The sequence below is a fragment of the Pyrgilauda ruficollis genome, unplaced genomic scaffold (genome assembly GCF_017590135.1).
Source record: "Pyrgilauda ruficollis isolate IOZ18807 unplaced genomic scaffold, ASM1759013v1 scaffold59, whole genome shotgun sequence".
NCBI classification, from domain to species: Eukaryota; Metazoa; Chordata; class Aves; order Passeriformes; family Passeridae; genus Pyrgilauda; species Pyrgilauda ruficollis.
Window position 1 is genome coordinate 3,881,873 of NW_024527599.1, and position 20,153 is coordinate 3,902,025.

Consider the following 20,153-nt stretch of genomic DNA (forward strand, 5'->3'; position numbering starts at 1 on the left):
TGAAACATAAATTTAAAAAATAATAATTTTTTTCAACCCCCAAACAAGAATATACAAATAGAACTTAGAAGGACGGATCAAACCAGCTCTATTTTTATTTTTCTGGAAGTGGAATCCCGTGGGTTAAGCAAACCTTTAATTGTACCCTATCTAACTTGGCTGTTATCCCTTAATGTTTTTGCTAAGCAAAGTGTATCCTTTTATTATGCCACCAAATACTTGTTCTGTTGACAAAATAATGGGCTGAATATGTCATCACAGATGTTTTGCTGGAATTGCCTCTTCTATCTTTCTTTTTTTTTGTTTTTCTCTGTAAGATACGTTTTGGGAGCACTCTGTTGTCTTTTGCAGCTGATGCCAAGATTATGCAATAAAAGCCCTAACATGTAGTAATAATAAGTTGTGTTAGCCAGGGACATGTTTGCAGTGTATTAAATAGCCAGTTTTGGAAATGTGTACAAAACCAGCTCATGTACAGTTCCACTTCTTTGAAATGCTACTCTGGGCTGAAGCAGCAGGTGCTGACCACAGAGCTGCCAGCACAGGAAAGAATAAGGCCACAAGCTTCCAGTCTGTTTTTTGTACCAACCCTGATGCTGTGACCACAGCCTGCCCTCTAATTGCTCTTTTCAATCCCAATACATCTGCCTTATAACTTCCTCCTCCACATTTAAATTCTGCTGCTATAAAAAAAAAAAATAACATTGCACATGCAAATTACACCTTCCTAGAGACTGGAGAACTGTCACAATTTGTGGCTGTTGTAGCTAATAACTGATATGTCGGACTTTTAGTGAACTGTAGATAGCAACTCCACTGTTTAGCTGTGGTAAATGTTTTTTAAAAGTGTTTGCTGTTCAAATATCTGGAAGATCTACAGGGTATATGAAAATTACACAAAAGTCTACTTTGGAACCTATTATTATTATTATTATTATTAAATTTATTAAAATTATTAAATAATAATTTCTTGACAATAATCCCTGCATGACTTGATCAAAATCCAGAATGAAACACCAGTCTCAGGGGAGGGAACTGCTACAATACTCTGAGACCTTTAGTCTTCTATCAATCCTCTCTATCAACTCAGACATACCTGAACATGAGCTGTGGGCCTGAAAGCAGCCCTATATTTGCATGTTCAAGACCCTGGTCTGCTGTGCAGCCCACTCTAAACTCAGTTTAGTCCTGTTTAGGGAGCCTGTCCTCCATCCCTTATCCTCCACCCTCACCCGTCCACCAGGAGGCAAAATGCTCCATTAGCAAGTCTGACTTCTCCACTGCAGGCAAGCCCAGCCACAGGAGCCTCCCTGATCATTCTTTTAACTGGGGAATAACCTAAAGAGAGACCATGTGGCTTCTCCAGTTCTTCAATTTACAGGGGAAAAGTGCTGTCAACCTGAGGAACAGATCGAAGCAGCATCAGCCATGTGCTTAAATGGAATCTATGGGTAGATTCACACTCCTGACAATAGAGTTTGCTCTGTTTAACGTTTAGAACAGTTTCTGGTTATCATATGTAATGTTGTCATTCGATGCCCAAGAGACAATTCTTGATCCTAGTCACCTCATTCCCATGAATTTTGTAGATTCTTGATCCAAATTACCTCCTTCTGATGAATTCAGTGGCACCAGGCTGAAACTGCAAAGCAAATGAAGTTTAATAGCACTTGACCCTCTGTTTCAGACCCCCAAACACCCAAAAGTTCTGCATCTGGGAATGTTAGAATGCTTAAAATGTAATCACTAGACTCGGGTTTTGGTGTTTGGGCACGTGCATGGATGTATGAAGAGGTCTTATATGCTGCTTTCACTATTGCTGCCTGATCCAAGGAAAAGCTCAGTTATGTGACCATTAATGCCAACTTTCACCAGGGGTTGCCATACCCACCATCACGGCTCCCTGTGGGATGGGATTCCACAAACCATCACCAGCCAGGAGGCACACTGAGGGTGCCCTGCTGACATAAATTCATAAAAGCCACTATGAGGCTGAGGGGCCCGGGGCAATGCCAAAACCCCTTCAGCAACTGGGGGGAGAATGCCGGGGCACCTCAGCTCCCTCAGGAACGGGGTGGGCATGCCGGGGTCCCCCTGTCCATCGCAGCCCTCTCAGGAATTAGGGTGAGGATGTCGAGCCCCTCGAGCCCATCACAACCCTCTCACAGGCCGGGGTGAGGATGTCGAGGCCCCCAGGCCATCGCAGCCCCCTCAGGGACCGGGGTGAGGATGTCGAGGCCCTCAGCTCATCGCAGCCCTGTCACGGACCGGGGTGAGGATGTCGAGGCCCCCAGGCCATCGCAGCCCCCTCAGGGACCGGGGTGAGGATGTCGAGGTCTCCAGGCCATCGCAGCCCCCTCAGGGACCGGGGTGAGGATGTCGCGCCCCTCAGCTCATCGCAGCCCTGTCACGGACCGGGGGGAGGATGTCGAGGCCCCCAGGCCATCGCAGCCCTCTCACGGACCGGGGTGAGGATGTCGAGGCCCTCAGGCCATCGCAGCCCCCTCAGGGACCGGGGTGAGGATGTCGAGGCTCTCAGGCCATCGCAGCCCCCTCAGGGACCGGGGCTGGGAGTGCCGGGACCCCTCAAGAGCCGCCGGCGCTGCGGGGGTTAACGCGGCACGGCCGCCAGGGGGCGGCGCCGCGCGCGCGCTGACAGCCGGCGCGTGCGCGCTGGCGCCTCATTGTGCCCGGCCGCGCGCGGAGCTGCAGCCGCTGCCGCCCCCTGCGGCCGCCGCCGCCGCGCCACCTCCGCTCTGCTCCCTTCCCCTGTCCCCGCCATGGAGTGAGGCCCCCGCCGGACGGCCGGACGGGGGGGCCCCGCCGCGCCTCGATGGCTCTGGTCACGGTGCAGCGCTCGCCTACCCCCAGCGCCACTTCCAGCCCCTGCGCCTCGGTGAGTCCCGGCGGGCACTGAGGGCAGCGCGGCGCTCGGCGGCCGTTGGGGTCCGGCGCGCGGTGCTGCGCATGCGCCGCACCCCCTCCGCCTCACCCCCCGGTGCCGCCGGTGCCCGGGCCCCGGGCCGGGGGCGATGCGGGCCCGCGGTGCCCGGGAACGGGGCTCACACACCCCCGGGCTGTGGCCTGCTGACAGCCGAGGGGACGGGCGGGGGTCCCGGTGCCCCTCAGCAGGCCGGGGCTGGGGCAGGGCAGTTCCCTCCCGGCCCTCATGGTATCGCAGGGTCCCGGTCATACCCAGCCCCTCTGTGAAGGATGCGGCGGCGCGGGGCTGTTTCCATAAATCCGCCCGGTTTATTCTGTGTTCATTGTATGCGGTGGGAGAGGCGGGAAGCGTGTGTGGAAGCGACCTGACATGGTTGGGGCTCAGCTGATCTCATCTGACAGCAGCCTCTGGGTATCCCCAGTGGCCGGCTCTGCCTTGGCGGGCACCTAAGGTGGTTTTCTGCCCCTTTTTTTAGAACGGTGCATGTAGTAATCTTCACAGGGCTGTGTCAAGCCCAGGAGAGACACAGAACGGCCAGATTCCAAATCCCTGAGTGAGATGTGCGGCAGGACAGATGCTCCCATCGCTGCCCTGGGTTGGGCAGGGGCCTTTCCATGCTCTTTAAACTTGGGACAGGCTGTTGTTTTGTTTGTTGTTTGTACTTCTCTATTATAAACCGCTGCATGTTAACCCCTTAAGCTGCTCCCTGCCCCCCGTGTGCTGTTTCTGATGTAGTCAAGGATGAGAATGAAAATAGCTTTGCTTTCGCTTCTGTACGCTTGGTTCTAAGTTAGCATTTATCCTTAAAAAACCTCATGCATTATCACACTGCTGTTATGCCTGATTTGCGAATGTTTGGAGGAAGAGAATAGTTGAAATCCCAGTTGCTTCCATCCTCAGTGGGGGGGAATGAAAAAGCCAACTACTCTGAAAATATTTCTTGTTGTGTTAGGTAACCTCTTCTGAAACTAGATCAGCTGCTTGACAGGTCCTGCCTGCCCCAATGGCATTTTAGCTGTCAGAACACTTACCTCTTTTTTTCCCCCTCTTTCATTCCCATGTCTCTCCTAAGGTATGTTTACTTAGCAACACAGATTAATTTTGCTTATACTTACCTGCTATAAATATTAATGTGCTGCATTACTTCAGAGATTTCTTCCCCTTCTGACTTCTTTACCCTTTCCACTATTCCTTTTCCCATACATTTGGAGCACTGAATGCTTCTAGTGAGAATAGATAGGTCTCTCTTGGCATCTTCCTTCTTTCTCCCATTTGGATGGATCTTCCTTCTTTCTCCCACTTGGATGCATAGACCCTCCCTTTGTTAAATATTTTATATATATATGGACAATTAGTTGTATTCTCTAAAGCTTTTCCATCTGCAACAGCCAGGCTGTTTCCCAACCAATTAAATTAAATTGAAATCGTGCTGATATTTGGATACTACTTAGTTGTTAAATATAAAAACAACTCCCTGTGCAGCCTGACAAATCCAGAGGATGCAGCCTTGGGTTTATGTGTCTATATTCTCTTTCTCCCGTGACACGGTATGGAGGTGTATGCTGTACCAGAAATAAGTGTGTGGCATATTCCTGGCCTGGTTTTGGGCTTCGTAATTACCTCTGCTTTCTCAGACTTCTCTTGCAGTGTAAAGTGAACTTGATTTTCATCATGATCCTAACTGCTGTTGTTTGAACACTTCTGCATTTCCTGTTGCAGCTTCCTAACCACACTTCAGGACTGGGCTGCCCTTTTGGCCTCTTAGATATCTGGGGTGGGTTGTTTCTCCCTCCTTCTGTTAGAGCTCGTGTGTGTTCCTCCTTTGCCACAAACTTCTTGTTTCTTAATCAAAACTTTATCATTTCAGATGATTCTCCTTCCTCATCTGGTGAGGGTTGGCGAGCAGGGCAGGCACATTTTTAGCCCTTAGGAAGGCTTTGGTCCTAAGGCTGCCACGCTTGCCATTCTCTTTGGATCCGTGTCAGCTGCAGCAGGAGGACTTGACTCTTTCAGTTTTAAGTCAAATTGTTTCAACCAATCTGTAGTAAACTGATGGTAGCTTCCTTTGACTGTCTCCAGGTTACCTCTTTAAATGAAAGCTCATCTTGCTCAATCATTTTATCAGTAGGTTAAGGGTCTGTCCTTGCTGTTTCTGAGCAAAGATTATCTGGTAACTGCTGGAACTTAGCTGCTTCAACTTGTGGGCAAGGGAGAAGCATGTCAGTGTGCAAGCATATGGCTATGTCTAATTCTGTTTTCAGGTCACTAAGAATTTTGAGGACAGAAGTGGATTCTCTTTTTAAATTGCTTGGTGTCTTTTTGCTTCAGAGATAAACTTCTCAGACAAGGAGAAAGGGTGAAATTGGTGTCCTCAAACTGGATTTTTTGCATTGTGTGCCCTATAAACTGTTATAATTGGCTCTTACAGATTCAGGGGAATAGCTGATCTGAATCACTCTGAAATTGGACGGCTTTTATTTATAGGTTTTTATCTTGTTCTCATTGCCACAGAGCATCTCATGAGCATTCATTTCAGGGTCGTTCATGCAAAGTGTTGATTATACATTTACAGCCCTCTGGTTGCTTGATGACTTGTAAAATTCCTTTAATTGTCTGTCCAGACTTTTGCTGTTTGTTTTGGCCTTTGGTTATGCAGTCACTCTTGAGAAACAAGACTGCAATCTTCAATCCTTACAGCAGAACAGTTGTCTTCTGATGTACCATGTTAGCAAAAAGTGGTGGCAGACAGGGCCATGCTACAGTAAAATACAAAGATGCCATGAGGTCCTTGGTGCTAATTCTGATGTATTGTTCAATGCAGTTCTTGGCTGATAATTACCTGTGTATTGGAAATAATCTATTGAAACTTGACCTTTTAAAGTATTTTTGATGCACAGTTACAAAAAAAAAAAATTGTAATTTCTGGAAAGTGCTGTTTTCCTTTTGTTTATTATATCTCTTTCCTGAGAAGTGAAGAAGCTGGGCAGGCAATCTGGCCTTGGCTGCTCTCACAGTTCACTTGTCTTCCCTACCCTGAGGGAGACAATATGCTTTTATTGGAAGGGACCGACTGACCCAAAAAGAGAGGATATGCTGGGTATATATTGTTCTAAAATGCACGGTTTGGGAAAAAAAATACGCTAAAGCAAATTAAAACCTAAACCATTGCACTTCCCATCCTTAATCCCAGGAGAACAGCTTGAGCAGGAAGTAGAGTCCTGGAAATGTGTTTGGGAGTGTCTGTCATGTTGTGCTTGGAAGCTCCTTGCTGGTAGAACGCACAGGAAATATTTTCCCCACTTCTTTATGAGGAAGCTAAATATAACATTTCTCTGCCCCTGGTCCTGTAATTGCTGTTAAACAATGTGGTGGTTGTGAGTTTACTTAATCATTGATAAGTCCAGTCTATCTCACATAGAACTCATTTTTCTTTTTCGTTTTTTAAAATAAATAAATTTAGATCTTGATTGCTGCTGCATGGATAAGGTTATGGAGAGTTGATTTTTGGAGGAACTACAATGTAGCTGGGCAATCAGAAACTTCTTATGAAATATTTAGTCAAGTTAGGAATGCCTAATATTTGAAGATGCTCTGATCAGTAAAGATCATCTGTTGTTTCTTGGTTTTCTCTAGCTAATGTCTTTCAGGTAAGCCAGAGCTCATTCTGAAAACTGAAGTTTTAGGAGGCAGTGGCCCAGAAGAATGAGCTGATTCCTGCTTTAGGCAAACCTTGTAGTGCCCCACAGGTACCTGTTTCCTCTGGTGCCAGCTGTCACCATTTGGGAGATAAAACTGTTTCAGTGATCTGATCTGTAGCTTCCTTTTAAATTTCTGCTGAAAGCCCTGTGAGGGAACCAGGAGGCCTCCACCTCTTGCTGGGTGTGATGCTGTGTTGGTAAAAGATGATTTCTCTCCAGCTGGACAAGACCAGGCTGTTGGAGCACAGATAATTTTTGTGTGTGTAAATGCATTCATGTGTGATGAGTCTCTCCTGTTCCTAAAGCAGTTTGACGGTCAAACTGTGGAAATATCTGCTGCCTCTTGCATACACACTTAGCAGGTTTCCTCTAGGATCTGCATGAAATGCAATGTCCCCTTAGAGGTGAGAACAGTATTTGCAGCTGAGAAGGAGGATGATGACAGTGGAATTGGAGCCTCACTGAGACCCACAGAGAAACGTTCTTAAAACTTGCAGAGTGCATGAAAAAATCTTCATCTTTTTTTAAGAGATCTAACTCCTTTTGTAGCATATCTCTATGATAGCTTGATTTCAGTTTTCACCTCTTTAGTTCCAGTGGCACATAAATTCTTGTGTTTTGAAAAGGAGCTTGTAATTTGAAAATGCAAATAGTTTGCATTTTGTGATGCTGTAGTCATTATCTGACCAGTATTGATTCTTGCTGTTTAAGAAATAAAAATAAGTTGAAAAGGGCAGGATACAGTAGCATCTACAGTCATTCTGGGAGCCAATGACATGTTTATTTAAGTGGAAAATACTATTTTGAGCAGAGACTGCCATCCACAAAGCAGTCTGCTGGAAATATTTTAGTGTAAGAGAGCTGCCTTTATGCAGGGGTAATGCCTGAGGATTTCCAGTTACTGGAAAAAATCCTGAAAGATCTAAAGCTGCAACTCTTCCGTCTTGGGAAATGAACAAAAAAAAAAAAAAATAGAAATAGCCTTTGGGCAGCTTAGCTCAGTGAAGCTGCTCCCTGATCACAGCCTGCAGCTCAAGGTTTCATTCTTCAGTCACAACAAGCCACATCCTCCCAGGACCAGCTGAAGCGAGGGGCAGGCTTTGCAGTCTTCACGTCTGACTCTTGCGGATGCCATTAGCAAGAAGTAAAAATGGAGCTGCTGGTTTGTGACCAGTGCTGCCTTCATATGAACTGGCCCTGCCACTCAAGAGCACTTAGGCTGGTCACCTGCCTGCTCCAGGTGTTCCAGTTGTTTAGTTCAGTCTCTGAATTAAACATATCTCCACTCTGTGCCATTCATTTGCCTGAGCGTCCTTTTAATTTGATTATTAAGTAGTGACAATGAAGCTCATACCTTTTGCATAAAAGGGGGATCTTGGAGGCAGGAGAAGAAAGAGGTGATACCTATTGGAAGTAGTCAGTGATTTAAGCAAGGCACACATTGTTTCTTACCTTTTGGCTGGAAGCTGTTCCTCTGCAGCACTCTGCCTGAAGGGGTAAAAAATTATGAGGGCTAAAAGCCATTTTTGCATTTCTGAGTTGGGCCATATAAATTGATTAAATTACTGTCAACCCAACCATCTACAAAATGTCTTACAACAATACTGCAATATTGCAGTGTGTGTGCTCGTGTGTTTTAGTCAGCATTTGGGGAGGCTTCTCTATGTTGGGGTTTGAATGTGTCAATAGCTTTTTGCCCAAATAGAATTCCTCTGAATATGCATCTTATCAGCGTTGCTCATTGCAGGCTGCTCTCCTCTCGGAAGGCAGAGAACGTTGCTGTGAGATGAGTCACAGCGTTTAACAGCTTGTTGCTCCCATGGTGAGACGCACCCTTGCTGTGCATGCCAGTGCTCATGGAACTCCTGCAAATGCCCTGTGACGTGAACTCCTTATGGCCCCGGTAAATGGAACGCCCCTGGCACTCGCTGAAACGCCTTGTGCTTGTGGCTCCTCGCTGCTGTTGGGTGCACTGCTCCTCCTCCTCTTCCTCCCAAGAGACTCCTAAACTGAGGCTTCATGGAAATAATGAAGTTATTGCATTGGTGGGGGGTGTTTCAGGGTGAAATTACTGGGGAACTTAAGGCCACAGTGTAAATTTCTTGTATTGAAGTAATCAAAGATATTAGAGTATTTCATCTGAGCTGTTTTGAAAGAAGTGTTTTATCAGAGATCATACTGTCCCTGTACTGAGCTCATACCAGAGCTCAGGAGGTGGCTTTGAAGCTTGAGCTTTCCACTGCTCTGCCAATGGAGAAGCACAGGAGATCTTGGAGAAGTAAATTCCAGAGATGTTGTCTCAGGAGTTGGACTGCAACTTGTAACTGAATTAAATATCTGAAAAGTGAATTTTAATGTGGAAATCGAGTCCTGTCCCAGGGAACTGTTGCTGTCCTATTCTAATTGGCTGCTACCATGTCCCTTCTGTTTTGATGTACAGAACTATCATATTTAAAATTGCAGCAAGAACTTTTAAGACTTGTTCAACTGGCTTGGTTCAGCTTCAACAGCTGACATCTGAGAATTGTGTACATTAGGATTCTTCAGAAAAAACCCTGAAACAAAACATGTCATGCTTTTCATCTTTTCATTTTACAGGATGATGAGAGGGAGGGATAGGGCATGTGCCTTGCATGTGTAAAGTGCTTTGCTTTCCAAAGGAGAGCTGATTGTTAGTTAGTCTGACTTTTCTGAGTGGTGCAGAACCAACCCTTTCACTCAGTCCATCTAAAAATGGAGTTTCCCACAGGTCTCTGAAGCTCCTGAATGGACTGCAGAGAGTCAGCTGATGTCTGTGAGCTTCTTGTATAGTAGCAGGTATCCTTTGGAGCCTGCTGTTCCCTTGCAGTAGTTCTGAGTTCTGGAGCATCTTCAATAGGAAACAGGGTGTCACACTGGAAATTTAGCTCATGCGTTGCTGTGGGGCAGGCAGGGAAGTGACTCAGCTCTCTGACCTACAGACAGGAGCTAAACCAAGGTACAAGAGGAAGTGCTAGGTGATGAGATAAAGGTGTTTCTGGAATAAGGATTGATTTTTTTTTTTTTTTGTTCTTCTTTGTTTTTGTACTTGTCTTTCTTTTTTGTTTTCCTTTCCACAGTCCTCCTCAACAGTTTTAAATAGTTTAAAGACAAACAGCTCTGGGCATGTTCTTCAGAGATGCTGTAACCACTGCATTTAAATACACTGCTTCAAGATGTGATAGGAAACAGTTAGATGCTGTATTGTCTTCCTGAGTGAAGTGCAGACCTTGAAATGACAGCCCTCCCCTTTGCCCTTTCACATTGCAGAATAGTTAACAACGATTTAATTCACTCTCTAACCAAATATTTTTCTTATGTAGCATCTAGTGAGTTTGATTACTGGGAGTTTGCTCTGGTTTTTTTTTTTTTTTCAGCTGAGTTGTGCTTACATGGGAGAGCAAGCTTGTGACTTCAAAAAGTGAAGTGAAACAGGACAACTTAGACCTTTTTGTTCTTTGTGGTGTTTCTTCCTCCTTGGTAGTATTTTGGTTCAGCAGCAGTTATTAGAATGTGTAAGTCTGAATTCCACCTCTCAATGAATCTTGAGACAGTAGCTACCCCTGTAGTGTGGGTCAAGTTTAATATTGCATAAACTTGTCAGTACAGTTGCAGATGGGAATCAAATATTAATATATTATCTCTTGCTTTTAGTGTTTGCCTGCACTGTGTCCCTCAGCACTTTGCTGTGTGGCTGCCTTGGTGCTGGGAGGGAATTGTCCTTCAGTGCAGCTTCTGCTCTGCTCCTGAATCTCAAATAAGAGATTATCAGGGAAAACCAATATGAGCAGAGCGTATTTTCAACCCCCTTCCCAAAAGCTGGGCATAGTTGTAGGATACTTCAAGGCAAGGGAGGTATTACTAGTTAACATTTATAGTATGACTGGATTAGAGTTTGCACAGTCTCAGCGGGTGAACGGAATATTTTTCACATAGACTTTACAGATCCCTGGTTTCATCTTGTGCATCATGCTACAAAGATAACAACTATGCCACACGCTTCTGCAACCCACACTTCTGGTCCTTGAAGTGGAATTTTTCTCCTTTACACATAAACCAGAAACTGCTCCGTTGGGGAGGAATCTCTGTTTAACTTAGATCTGTTCATGTTGACCATACATGGCTGAGATGGTTATTTTGGGGCAGTTTCTATCTCTTCTCATATGACTGAGAAAGTTCAAACTTGACTTTGCCTTGAGGAGAAGGGAAAAGTTTGAGAACGTTTTTTTTAGTATTTGAGGAGAAGATGGCATGAGCCAAAATAAATTTTTAAGCTTGAGCACTTGCTCACATCTTGGTTCTGAATTTGAGAAGTGCCCCATTTAAAAAGTAAAGTAATAAAAAACCCAACAAAACCAAAACTAAACAGCCCCCTCCCCAAACAGCCCCACAAAACCCAACCCAAAATTACTCAGCTTGTTTAAAATTTAAACTTGCAAGTTTGATTTTAGGACAGGTGAGCACAGAACACCTTGAACCGAAGGGAGTACAAGACAGAGACAACTTGAGGTGAGAAGCAATCTGTGTATGTCAGAATTTCATTTGCTTGCTGAGAAGGGGACATCCTGGACATACTCCAGCCTCCTTAAACTTCATTTTGGTGGTGAACATTCTCTTCATATGCTGTGGGAGATGCTGAAGAACCCTGAAGGGTGAGAGATACCAGCAGGGTTTTAGTGCAGACTCTTTTCTGGGGGCAGATGGCGAGCGATTTCCTGGCTGAGTGCTGATAGTTTGTCTAACGTGCAGCGTTGCTCTTTGTGGCTTGGCACAGGTTCAGTGCTCTGTGTGGTGTGGAAGCACACTGTGTAAAACGTGAGAACTTCCTGCTGTGATAAGGAACCAACAGTTCTTCCAACAGGTGCAGTCTTTAGCTGCAGTCCTGAAGATGTAACAGAAATGTTTGCTGTCATGGGCCTTCAGTATTGTCAGTCTCAAACTGAGTCTGGCCTGAACAGTTCAGAAGGCAGAGCTTTGCTTTTTGCCTTGCACTGTTATGATAAGAGAATTAGGAGGGGAAGCTGTGTTCAAGAATCTCTAATCCATGATGGTGGCTGTGACTGAAATGAATAATCTTATTTTAAAGTGTGCTCTAAACCACTAAAGCTTTATAAATATTAATTTTGTTCATTTGTTTCCTAATAAAAGGCTTTTATTCATTAAATCGCTATTTATTTATTAACCTGACAAACTAATAGCAAGCTCTCTTCTTTCAGTGTATGCATGTGCCATATCACAATTCTGCTTGTCACCGTAATAAGAACTTCATTCATCTGCCTTAAAATGTCATTGATAACAACCTGGCAGTGGCCCAGCTTGGAGCAAGTTAACTACAAAAGGCTGCATTGTAAACCTTTCTGAGAGTACATGCTACATTAAGTCTAAAATTAAAAAAAAAAAAGAGAGGGAGAAATGTGCAGGCTGGTCCGAGTGTCATACAACTGCCAAATAGCTCCAAACCTCTGGGGAAAAAATGGAATTCTGTATGGAGGAATTCTGGCAGAGATGGGTTAGTATGGAATGAAGGATGCATTCTGCTCACTTTGAAATCTTTGGGGTACACTGAATTTATAAACCTTATCTTAAAATGAGAGGGAATGCTTTGCTGAGCCACAAGCAGCTAAATGAGAGCTTGGACATGTAAGGATCTTGTTATTTCCTTTAGTCTTGTCTTTCTGCGACCAGGATAAAAGCTACAATCTGAAAATAGTCACATGCCTTTGGAGTTAATTGCTAGGAATACTGGGAGCTTGTCTTGGTTATAGAAACCTTCCCTGACTCCATCTGCAGCCTGGACACCAAACATATTTATCCTCCCATAAGTTCACAGAGTGCAAGGAGGGTCTATCACACGCTGAAGTTCAAATACCTGGTCTCTGCCAGCTCCTCTGGAGAGACCTGAGCTGCTCCTTGCTCTGCCGTCCTGTGTATTATGGGGCTTCATTTCATGGAGGTTTAGGGCTTCCTGCCTTTGATTTCCTGTTCTTAAAACTATTGCAAATTAAATCAGTAGCCTGGGTGAGGGTGAACTGACCTGTCCATGCAGAGTTTGTGAACTTCATGGACAGAAGCTCCCAGGGATCTTTAAAATGGGCCATGTCCTGTACTGCGTGTGAGGGCTGTGGGGTTTGGTACAGCCCCTGACCTAGCCAGTCTCGCTGAACAATTTAACAGCTGAGTTGACCATGAAGCTTTAACACGTCTTCATCCAAGGTCTTCTGGGAGCACTCTAAGCATGCATTGAACACCATGGTTCTCATCCTACACCCCAGACATGGCAAAAGCTCAGGCAGTGTGGGGAAGCGCTTGCTCACAACTGATGGGTTTACAGTTGGATTTCTTAACTGGAACAAGGACTGCAAGAGTCTTTAAAAACTAAAAACCCGAACCCTGCAATTTCATGCTGCTTCACTTCTGTGGTTTTTGTTTTGTCTCTTTCTTAAGTATAGTGTATGGACAGCGCCATGGGTTAGGGAACACTTCAGCTTCATCTTCAGAGACTTTTCGTATGTAGCCTTCTGCTGAAGTCAATGGGTGTGGAGGTAAGCGGTGCCGAGTGCTTTCTGACAACATCACTGCCACCCACTCTGCAGCCTGATGCACACAGCACTCCTTGTATTTGAGCATTGTTTTTCTCCAAAAAAGTCGCATGCAGTTGCACAATAAAGACACGGCTTATTTGTGTAATGCAAATCTGTTCCTGCTTGTTGGTACAAAGTGCAAGCAGCGAGCATCAAAGTGCGGAGACTTCACAGATCCTGCATGAACACTTGCCACTGAACTTCAGTGACATCCTGCATTATGTCAGAATAAAAGATGACATCACAGTTGGTCTGTGAGTGAATGGGATTTGAACTCAGGGTTGAATGTTGCTGCCTGGAGCATTTGTGCTGCTGATGCTCAACACCCTTTGCTCTGCTACTGTTTGTTTGTTTATGTATTTTTACAGCTGCTGAGTTTAGTTTCTCAAAGGTTAATTATTTTATCAGGAGCCAGTCTGAATTGGAGTTTCCTGTTTCCTTGTCTTTCTGTTGATTTCCTTTCCTGTTGGAACACAACTTTCTCTGTTGAAACAACTCAGTTGCTGCGCTCTTCAGTTTCTGTCTAGTGACTTGAAGTGTCTGAAATGGCCTGATATTCTCACAGAGATATTGACAGTAGAGTCTGGTGACTAAATTGTTGTGATAAAACAAAAATTCATTGGTTGATGCTATTGAAATCTGCTGACTTTTCTCTGCTCCTAATAGAAGGCTTTAAATTATCCAGCTGCAGACTGATCCTCTCCAAGCATGTGACACTGACATCAGTCCTAGAAGTGAGGCATTGAACTGCCTCCAAAAATGAGCTCATCGGGTAATATTCAATGCACTGATTTAGCAAAATATTAATTAATTTGATTACATGGTCACCTGTACATACAGCTTGAAAGATGGGAATTCATTCCAATTTTAGTTGCTGCTGTTTCAGATACCAGTGTTATAAAGATCCTGTTGATAGGACACCGTGCTCCCACTGTATGCTGGAACCTGGGCTTGGCAGAGCCTATCTCTAATTGTCACTAATTGCTCTAAGACTTGCCAGTTTCTTGACTTTTCTTCTCCCTGCATCCCTCCCAATATGCTGCAGGGAATAAGACAAGATTCTGTTGTCAAGCCATCCATCTAAAGCCACTCATTAAACTTGCTTGATTTTCTTGTGCCTCCCTTGACTTTTTTTAAACGGCTGTGTGAAAACGCAGCCATGTGCTTTCCCAGAAGTTTGGATAGTGGTCCGTCTTCATCTTGACCTGCCTGATGCCAAAGCTGAGTGACCATAATGAGATTAAACCCTGGCAGAACTGCCCTGGAGGCTTCCTCCCCTCCTGTAGCTTGAGGTCAGCTGCAGTAACTGCAGACTTCCTCTTACAGCCCACGCAAAGACCGTGGGTTCAGGCAACACTGGACTCATGGTGACCCCAAATACTTGCCTATTATTTTATAAACTTGAAGAAATTTTGTATTTTCCTTTAATTACAGCAGTATCATATTCTAGATGCAACTGTCCAAGCACATCAACATGTGTTTGATTATTTACTTGAAACATGGGCATAGGAGAAACAGTTTGTTAGAAGGGTTCATGTGCATTTGTGCAGAAACAGTTTTGTCTTCCTCCCTCCACCCAGTATTTTCTGCCTGTTACTGCACATTGCAGGATTGTTAGTTTTGGATTCTGTTTCCCTCTGAATACAAGCCTTTATGGAGCTGCCCATAATGTTGCTCTTTTCTTCCAAGAAACACTGCTGCTAACTTAAGAAAGAGGAAGATGCTGTGTGTTACAGGGCTGTAACGAAGCCTGAATTGCAAACTGTTGTGCAACTAAAGAATGGTATTGTGCAAAACAGAGTGGAAAACCGGCTGCTGGTGAGCACAGAGAGTTGAGGCAACGAGGAGCCCTGCTTAGAGAGCAAGAGGAGAAGCTGGGTTTGAAGAACAAGCAGTAGAAAACAAGATAGGAAGGCTCCGTTCCTGCAAGAGTAAATGATCCCTTAGAGCAGCCAAGAAGGCTGTTTGATGTGAACTCTGTGCAAAGTTCAGTGGAGAGTGGGCTCCGGTGTCCCAGGCAATGCTGCTTCTTCCTCTTTCTTATTTACAAGGAGCTGGCATGATTTCAGAATCAACTATTAAAACATCCTTGGTAGGAGAAGAATTGGGATGACAAAATACTTCTTTGCATCTAGAAAGTTATTGCTACAGCAGTAACTGTTGAAGCTGGCTGAGTGGCTGCTGCCTGGTTTTGGTTAATGTCAGGAATTGTGCTGGTGGAAAGTGAGTCCTGGGGTGGGACTGTGCAGTCCCCGTTGTGCCTCAGCACAGTTCTCAGCATACTTCAGATGCTGCCTCTGCAAAATGATGAAATAAACTTCCTTTTTTCCCAGTAAAATGCCTGTGGTACACACATCATGGAGTTGTTTTTGTCCATCCTTATTTAACAATAACAAGGGTTGTGCAGAAAACATGCAGGGCATGGAAATGGAGAGCTGAGCCCCATCTAGCCTCTGCTGCTGAGGGGTGGGAGGAGGTAGGGAAGCATGGAAAAGAGGAAAACAGCTTTGTCTGTGCCTGTTTTGATACTGAAGAGCTCTTCCCAGTGATCTGAGAAGGGGGTGGGGAGAGAACCAGATGCTCTTAGGAAGTTCATACCATTGTTAATAATGTAATTCACAGATGGTGGTGAAGGCCTTGAAGAGGCTTTCATGCAGTACTTACGCTCTGTAACAGATCATCACATAGGGGCTCACAAATAGAGATGACTTAATCCCAAGGATGAGTCTACAGTGATCTGTTTGATGGTAGGCCTGCAGATCACTGCAACCTTTTTAAACAGCTAAGAGCCTTCAGGATCCCTGGATGTTGAGCACTAGAATTGGACCAATCTCTAATTAAATTGTCAGGATAAAATGTTCGTATAGCTTTGAGACTTTTACAATGAAAATGGCTCTTGAAATTAAAAAACAAGTTCCTTTGTCCTGGTACAGAAATCAATACAGGTAAAGCATGAACATCACTTTGTACAATGACATCTTGTTAAGAGGCAGTTCTGCTTTTATTTCCATTTGTCTTCTTGGAGCTGGAAGCAGAGCTTGTGTGTGTTCTGAATAGCTGTCAATACTTTGTGACAGCTAAGGAGGATTGTGCCTTGCATGTCCTCCTGTTGAAAAAGAAGTCACTCATAGCTACCAGTTTTACAGCAGAAGAGCAGGCAGCTGGTTTTCAGACATGTAGAGTCAGGAAAGATTCTGCTCAAGTGCTTGCAGTAAAATTCAATATTTGTCTGTTTGTGAGAGGCTTATTGATAAGATCTTCACTGGCTGCTGGTCAGCTTTTGCTGTAAGCTGTGTAACTACAAGTATTTATCAGGGACTTGTAAGCAATACTGGCTTGCATGTGTAGCACTAGAAATCAAAAGTTTCAAATAACACGAGAACTGATCTTGGCTTTGTTGTTTGTTGTTGTCTTTTCAAGCGCAGCTTCTCCTTTTCTAAGAGACATTCCCATTGTGGCTTTTATTATTATTATTAACTTCTTCAAGTTTAAATTGAGTTTAGTAAATTGACTTCTTGTGATGTTTGTCATGTGATGGTTTATGAGCTCTCAAGAATGTGCTCCTGTGACTTAGCCATGTATTTGCCTGTACCAATGCAGGCTGTATCATGTGTTCTTGTTGGTCTTGCATTTTGAGCTAAGTAGTGGAGGGGGTTGGGAGAAAAAAAAAAAAAAGCTGGGGGGGAACTGATTCAGGGCTAAGCTACCAGAAATTCTCAGACTGCTTAATTTGTGACCTTGTTCCCTAGTTAAATTCCCTAGTTTAAAAAAAAAAAACAGGATTTTCTGCCTCTTCCATAGTTTTACAGAAGTGTTTTCTGCATTAAAAGCTGAGTTTTTCTCTTACTACCCTTGTTAAAATCCAGGAAAACCCAATGCTTTGGTAAAAGAAATACCTTGACATCTTGGGAGAAAAGATTTTTTTAATCCTTGGTGGGTGGGTGTGCCTTAACTGAGAAAGTTAGAAACTGTCTTTCTGATCCACATTTTTTTGCATATATCAACTCTGGCATGTGTAAAGCAATATCTTTATTACTGCAGTAACATGAACAAAGTTGAAATGACTGCATCTGTGCCAAGAATTTTTGGTTTCTCCACAATGGCCAAAGTTTTGGAGCACTCTAAGTGCTATCAGTGAGTCTCCAGCTCCTTGTCCCACTGCCTGCCTCTGTGTCCAGGGGAAGCAGAGCCCTCCCAGGACTGAGGATCACAAGGTTTGTTTTGGGTTTGTTTTAAGCAGCACTTTCCAGCATTGGGCATCCTTCTATTTTTTTTTCCTGATACCATGTAATGCTGTTTTTCATTTATATACACATACATTTATGTATGTGTGCTGCTACTGCTGTTCAATCCTCTGCATTTCCCCCTCTGCATTTGTGTAAATCATGTTTCAGCAGAGCTGTACCTTGTACAGACCCCATACTATGAGGGTTTTTTGGTAGTTTTTGTGTCTGCGTGGGCTAAGCATTTCTTTAGATTTGAATCCAACATCAAAGTAACATTGGTTTAATACAATGTTTTTATATCACCTTTTTTCCTCCAAGTTGGATTTTATTTTCAGCTCTGACTCTCTTATTTTTGCTGCATAATTTGAGACTTTTTGCTTGCTCTTCACATTATTTAAAAAAAAAAAAAAAACAACCCACACACAAAACTCTGTTTTCCTTAGCTCACAGTATTTCCACTTGGCTCAGAAGATGTGGATTTGTGAGCTGAGGGAATCCTTGTTTGGCTGGTCACCCAAGCTTTCTTCAAGAGTATTAGAAGGATCTACAGCTTAAGTTCATCAGAGGGATGACCTGCTCTGGTTTTAATGAGATTTATTATACCTGTACCTGTTGGATTCTGTGGTTTTGATCTTCAGAATGATCTGAATAAACCTGTTAGTGAAAGCAAAACTATTGACAGAAAACTGACTCTACTCAATCTGCCCCGTGTTAAAATTATTGATTTTTGGAATTAAAATAATGCCCACTGTGGCATTGGCATGGAACTTCTGTGTGATGTTTGGCAAAATGCTTGTATCCATGCTTCCCTTCTTAACTCCTCCAATCCCCTCTCAGAAAACCACACTGATCAAACCCTGATATTGCAGTCTAGGCTTGGAGAGGGTGGAAGAAACAAATCTGGATGTAGGAGTTGATGGATGATTGTGTGTGGATGTTATGGATACAGCTGCATTCCTAACACATGCAGGAGAGATTGGGAGGGGTCGGTCTTGGCCAAATGTAAATGTGTATTTTCCCTAAAACTGCCTTTGCTTTTCATGAAAGCTCAACAGCATTTAGTGATTTGAGTTTTGTTAGCTTAAAGAACCTGAGAGTTCTCTCTTTGCTCCAAAATGAGTTTCTGTGAACTTTCAGCTTGTCAAATATTTGTGGTCCTACAGGACCTGGAAGGGGATCCAGAGGCACTGGAGGGGTATAGATGTGCACTGGTTATGGTTGAGTGAAGGCAGCGCTGGGGAACAACATGAGCAGGGAAAGTGGTGTCTGGAATGAGAGTATCTGGGTCAGCCTCCTCCGAGGCTGCCCGACACGTGAGATGCTGCTCCAGTCTGGTTTAACTTTTTTCAGTTTGGTGACTTCCACAGAGGTTTAACACAGCTCTAGAAGATGCAGGTTGACAGGCCTGCAGCAGAGGTTGCCAGTGAACACAGAGATTTGACTTGTTCCATCAAGACTTGGCAAGCCTGATGACTGAGTGATCTCCGGAGCCGTGAAGAGGAATGTGGCCTGTCAATAACAGAACTCATCAACTTTCCTGTGCTGGCACTGGGATTTTGGACATACAGCACTCAAGTCTGAGACAAATGCATTGCTGGGTGTAACGCCTTTCCTTTTTTTTTTATTTGTACCTATTAATGGAAGCAGAGAGCATAATGTAATCTTAAAATAGCTCCTCCGTGAATGCAGAAACATTCCACTTCTGTCTAATTGGCCATTCAGAATGAGCATTTAAATATGCACCAGGGACTGAGCGGCGGCTTTCCATATCCGCGTGAATGGAGCTGGAAACGTGCTGCACTGCAGAGCTGTGCAGGCTCCTTGCTTTGTCCTCCTACCCCACACTCCTCAGTCAGTGTGACTGCCCTACCCTGGGAGGCAGAATGCAAGCCCTGCTTGCTGTCTCTTTGGTTAGGCAGCAAGCTGAGGGGGCTGTTCATTTTCTCTACTCTCAGATGGAGGATCTTGGAAGCACTAGGCTGATAAACAGTCCTCAAAACCAGATTTCTCTTTCTCTTGGTTGTGAATGACCAGGAACACAAAGAGCTTATGGTCGGAGTGCTGGCTCCAGTGCATGCCTTGGAGAGCTTGGCACGCACCAGGGAGCCCATGTGCAGTGTTTTGACTCTGGCAGGCAGGGCCTGCTGGCCCAGTGTCTGGCCCAGTTTCACAGTGATAGTAAGACACACAGATACACGTGGGGGCTGTGGGGACAGAATCCATGTGGTCAGTGTCACTGACCTAAAACCTGTCCCAGCTTAAGGACTTCTCTTGCACCCGCTCGCCGCCTGCCCAGAGGATGGTGCCATGCAGAGCTCTCTCCCAGGGGACAAGTGCCACTGGAAGTGGGTAGGGTCTCACCTGTCAGAAAAGGGCACACTTTCATTCACCCACTTGTCCTGGCTTTCTCTGCACTATAGGAGTCAAATTCCTCTGTACCTTCACTGGGTGTATTTTGTTTTCTGCTGAGCAAATACACATCGTTGCTGGCTCAGACTGTTGATGTTTTGTGCATAGTGAGGCCGTCCTCATGGTCTGCATGTGCCGGACTGCGTATGGCACTGGCCTCTCCTGGCAGGCTGAGGGTGAGGGCTGGCTCTGTCCTAGTGCTGCTTTCACTCTCCTGCCCACGGGCTCAGTGCCAAGGGAGCTGCCTGGGCCAGACCAGCCAGGCAGAGTCTTCAGA

General features: G+C 44.6%; 1 protein-coding gene across 1 annotated transcript in view; it reads left to right on the forward strand.

Annotated features, from left to right (window-relative positions):
• The first annotated feature begins 2,697 nt into the window (after positions 1-2,697).
• The window catches only part of SSH2 (slingshot protein phosphatase 2), a 91,316-nt gene continuing 73,860 nt past the window's right edge, over positions 2,698-20,153 (forward strand). The window contains exon 1 of the mRNA XM_041482919.1: positions 2,698-2,896. Within this exon, the coding sequence (XP_041338853.1) occupies positions 2,834-2,896 (63 nt within the window). The 5' untranslated portion in view covers positions 2,698-2,833. The remainder of the gene's footprint in view (positions 2,897-20,153) is intronic.